Source organism: Bactrocera tryoni, chromosome 5 (genome assembly GCF_016617805.1).
Source record: "Bactrocera tryoni isolate S06 chromosome 5, CSIRO_BtryS06_freeze2, whole genome shotgun sequence".
In the NCBI taxonomy this organism is placed as follows: domain Eukaryota; kingdom Metazoa; phylum Arthropoda; class Insecta; order Diptera; family Tephritidae; genus Bactrocera; species Bactrocera tryoni.
In genome coordinates, this window is record NC_052503.1 from 18663989 (window position 1) to 18668641 (window position 4653).

General features: G+C 38.9%; 1 protein-coding gene across 1 annotated transcript; it reads right to left on the bottom strand.

Annotated features, from left to right (window-relative positions):
* LOC120777036 (putative mediator of RNA polymerase II transcription subunit 12) lies at positions 1-1971 on the bottom strand. The gene is made up of 3 exons (XM_040108146.1): positions 1734-1971; positions 1148-1691; positions 1-1078 (listed from the first exon to the last, which is right to left on the bottom strand). The coding sequence occupies exons 1-3, from the start codon at positions 1969-1971 to the stop codon at positions 1-3; spliced, it is 1860 nt and encodes a 619-aa protein (XP_039964080.1).
* Positions 1972-4653: the final 2682 nt, after the last annotated feature.

Sequence of the window (4653 nt, forward strand, 5' to 3'; positions counted from 1 at the left end):
TCAGTGTCTCACACGCAAGCGGCGTGCATCGTCATTACCGTTGCTGAGTACATTACTGTTGCCGCCATTGCGATAATGATAACCATCATCGGCTAAGTAATGTGCAGGTGTAGGCTCAGCCACCGTTTGTAGAGTGGGTTCGGCGCTGTTTATCGATTGAAACTGAGCGAAAGATACTGGCGCGTCGGGTACACCATTGTATTGCGTCATCAACTGTTGATGTTGACGCACAAAATCAACAGGTGCCAAGGGTTCCGACTGTGATGGCGCGCTGTAATGCTGATAGTTGATTGGCTGCGCGTCCACGGACTGTGGCGGAAGATAGTAGTTTGCGGGTTCCTCCTCCCCCTCGGCTGCCGGTGGTGGCATCGGTTGTTGTGCCGACTGGTCATCGAACATTTCGGCGACTTCTTGCGCAGCTTCGGCAACGTTTTCAGCTTCGCCGAAGGGACTGAGATATTCACGCGATGGCTGCATTGGTGGCGCCACCGGCATTGGTGGTGCGGCTAACTCGCGTTGCATTTGCATTGCGGGTGGCAAGTAGTGGGTGGCTGGTGATTGTGTTGCTTGTGGTGCCATCTGTTTTTGTTGCTCCATCAGCGGCTGCATTGTCATGGCGTGGCTGTCGCTTGAATGTGGCGCTGAATATTGATTGACGGGCATTTCGTGCATCGGTTGTTGTGGTGGCAAGTACTGTGGTGCTGGCGCTGATTGCTGTTGTAAATGTTGTTCTTTAATGGCTGGCATTGCTGGTGCTGGCGCCAAGTATTGTCTGCTTGGTGCATTCATTGCTGGCATTTCATGCATTTGGTCTCGCACTTGCATCAGCATTGGTGTTAGATATTGGCGCGATGGTGCTGCTGGTGTTGGTTGTTGCTGTTGCTGAGCTTGTTGGTGTTGCTGGGGTTGTGGCTGTTGCTGTTGTGGTTGTTGCTCTGTCTGCTCTTGCTTTTGATCTTTCACCATTGGCGCCAAATACTGTCTGCTGGGCATATTTGTTGCACTTATTTGCCTTTGTTGTTGCACTTCCATCATTGCTGGTGCCAAGTACTGCTTTGATGGCATATCACCATTATGTCTCATCTGTCCCTCGATCATTTCGCTACTCGCTGGTGCCAAGTATTGCCTCGAAGGCATGTCACTATGCTGCCTCATCTGTCCTTCGTTCATTTCGCTCATCACAGGCGCCAAATACTGTTTACTAGGTGCAACAGTTGCCATCTGTTCTTGTTTGATTGGTTCGGTTGCTGTTGGTGCCGGTGGTGGTGGTGGTGGTGGTGGCAACAATTCTCTTGGCATCATCATCGCCAGCGGTTTCTCGACACTATGTTCAGCTGCGCGCATGTCACTTGGTCCATGGTGGTTTTCCATGTTGCCACCGATGCCATAAGGCATCTGTCCCGGTCGCAGATATTCCGTTTGTGTCGGCAACTCGCGCAATTCCTGCTTCTCAATCGTGGTGACAGTGTGCTCCCCGCGGTGAGTTAAGCGCATACCGTTACTTGGGCTCATTTGCGCTGCGCTGCCGCCCACAACAGGTGGCATCATCATTCTTGGTGGTATGTAGTGTTTGGCCAAGTGTGAGACATCTGCGCTGACAGCGCCTAAAGTCGCACATGCGACAAGCGTCAAAGTGAGAAAACGCTGTGAGGAATTCCAAATGTGCGTTGATAAATTAGAAACGGTATTTTCTTAATAACGGTACATATTTGTGTGTCAATTGAAATACTAACCATTCTTGCGCTGTTTCTTGTTATTATTGCCTCTGCGCTGCTTGTTTGGTGTAAAGTGCGTCGGTGAGTCTGTGCGTGCGTCTATGAGTGCGTGCGTGTTTGTGTGCGTTTGTTGCGGTGCTGTTTTGGCGAAGCGCGCTGCTAAATTGCCGATTCGATTGTGATTGCAATTCACTAACGAGCACTTGCTTTTTATATTCACGCGTTGGAAACAAGTAGACCTTGAGTAGTTACACATTAATATTTGAAATATTACGAAGAAGCGTAGACGCATGCGTATATAGCGAGATTGAGTGGGTCTCATGACTGACTTTTTTTATTTTTTTTTTTTTTTATATTTTTTTTTTGTTTTTTATTTTTACCATTTATTAGAGTTCAGTGTACTCTGTTGGCTGCACATTTGGTTTGGTTTCAAGATGATCTCCACACGTTATTGCTTGATGAACACTTTCGGAAGTATTTGAACGGTACATACGAACATTCATGCAGTTAAATTTTTGGAGAATCGTAAATATGTATATATTGGTACATCTAGGTGCATACATATATACCGTAATATATGTGTATGAACATAATTGGTTATAATAATGCGAAGATGATGGCTTAAAACCAGAAGTTGGCTATATTCACTCGAATATGTACACAAAAACATACAAATATTTATTAAGTAGGTTTGTGTCCAAATTGGGTTTATATATAACAATATATGTCAAATTAACTCAATAGAAACTGTTACATTTATTTTAAACTGCCTTGGACAACATAATGATGATAAAAGGCAGCAATGTCTTTAAAAATGTAGAAAAAATAAAGGAAGTATGAATTTCGGGTGCAAACGGACATTATATAAATATTTAATTTTTAAAAATTAAAGGCGTGGAAGTATTTTCAGGTCTCAGTAAAAATATAGTAAGTGGTTATATATAGTTAACAGGCCGAAAAAAAGCGAATTTTCCAGATTTTGTTCTGAGAAAACTTTTAAATTTATTGATCCAAAAATTTTACACATATTATGCTATCTTTTAACTGTATTTAAATACTTAGTATTAGTAAAAATATTTATTCGAAAAGGAACTATAGCTGATCTCCGTGAGCTCCTCTCAAGAAAGTCGTATGCGGTTACCGCAATATCTCTGAATTAAATTCTCTGAAACTAAAAAACGCAACAAATTTTGTTAAAGTAATGTTAAATCTAATAACTAATTGGAGGAATAAGCAAAATAAAATTTTTCGACAAAATGACGGTTTCTAAAAAACAAACATGGAATTTTGACCAAAATTTCGACCTTCAATTGTTTATAAAAAAATATTTATCAAGAAGAAAAATTCCGCGATTTTCGATTTTTTGAAAACACCATTTTGAGAAAAACGTGTTTAAAGTTTGGCCTTATACTTCCAAGCGCTCTGAAGCGCCGTTTTAAATTTGCGTATAACTTCGAAAATTGTCTGTGAGTATTCTTAATGTACATCAAGAAAATAAAATAAAAAAAATTGTTTTTTTTTTAAATTCTAACAGTATATAACGCCTTGAGTTATTGTAAAATAGGCTAATGAATTTAGGGTAGCATTGTATTGAAATTTGGAGTATTTGCTATCCGATTTCATATATCTTCAAACTAAGAGGAATAAAGATAGATAAAGAGACGTGAAATTTTACTCTTTACGGTATTTTTACACGTGATTTTGTCAAAAATACATTTCCAATTTCGCTTGAGTGATTACTAGAATACCAACGATTCTGTATATACAGAGCGCGCAAAAGTCAGAAGATGATCGGAAGATGCTATGAATTTTGCAATTGATCTCTAATGTCAGTTATGTTTTGACATTTGTGTAGTAAACACATGCGAAATACACGTAAATAAACAACCGATATGCTGAAGGATGCATTTCCCGGGCGCCTAATCTCCCGTTTTGGCCAGCAAGATCGCCTGGTTTGACCGCTCCAGACTTCTTTTTGTAAGATTTTTTGAGATTGCGGGCTTATGTCAACAACTTCAGACTCTTGCAGCTCTTAAAGACAATATCCGTCAAGAATATGAGGACCTATCGCCGGAAGTTCTGGCCAAAGTGTTGGAAAATGCCATAAAAAGGGCTCAAATGACAATCGACTGTGGCGGCGGCCATTTACATGATATCATATTCTCGTCTTGATGTAAAAAAATTTAAAAGACCAAATAAAAATAATTTACAAGCTAAATCAAAGTTTTTCATTTTTTAAAACAGTTTTACATTTTCCAAAAAACCTCGGAAGGTAATTTTTGCGCCATGTTACAAGTAGTTCTCCATACAATGAGCTGCCATACACGACAACTTGGGGTAAACTTCAAGTTTATTAGAAAAGTGATAATTTTTGACATTTGGACTATATGCGAATGAGCGGACAATTTATTCTAGTAAAGAAATAAAATTTTAGCTCTTTGTCACAAATAAGGTCGAAATCACTGCAGCAACGGAGGGGTATAACAGAAAAAATATTTAATTTTTTTCTTCACTTTGTATTCTTAAAATAAACTGTGTATAAATATGCCCTTATTGTTTAATATAGTATTTTTTTGTTGTTAAAATCTCAAAAATTGTCTTTATATCCAAGTATTCGTCGATTAATTATTCTTGCGGTTTTATTGAATGCTTTGGTTGTTTTTTTATATAAGAGATCTATGACTGTATTCTCTCAACGGCATTTATTCATTAAAAAATAATTTCTTATTTTGAGTTTGTTTTCAGTTTTATTGAAACTTCAGCACGCCAATTATATTTTTATTTTCTTGAATTCTCATGCATACTTAATATATTTGAGTATGCTTATAAAGTTATACAGGGGCGTATGAGTGATTTTTCTGCCAAAGGCATATGCCATAATTGTATTCATTCGGATTTCTTCAGTTTGAAATGCTAAAGAGTTCTATTCATAGCCTTA

Bases quoted from the DNA above. Each gene is read 5' to 3' on its own strand.
- LOC120777036 (XM_040108146.1), bottom strand. From the start codon at position 1,971: ATGTGTAACTACTCAAGGTCTACTTGTTTCCAACGCGTGAATATAAAA. The intron at 1,692-1,733 runs GTTAGTATTTCA...ACCGTTATTAAG, and splicing joins CAAGAAACAGCGCAAGAATG to AAAATACCGTTTCTAATTTA. The intron at 1,079-1,147 runs GCATAGTGACAT...GGGACAGATGAG, and splicing joins AACGAAGGACAGATGAGGCA to ACATAATGGTGATATGCCAT.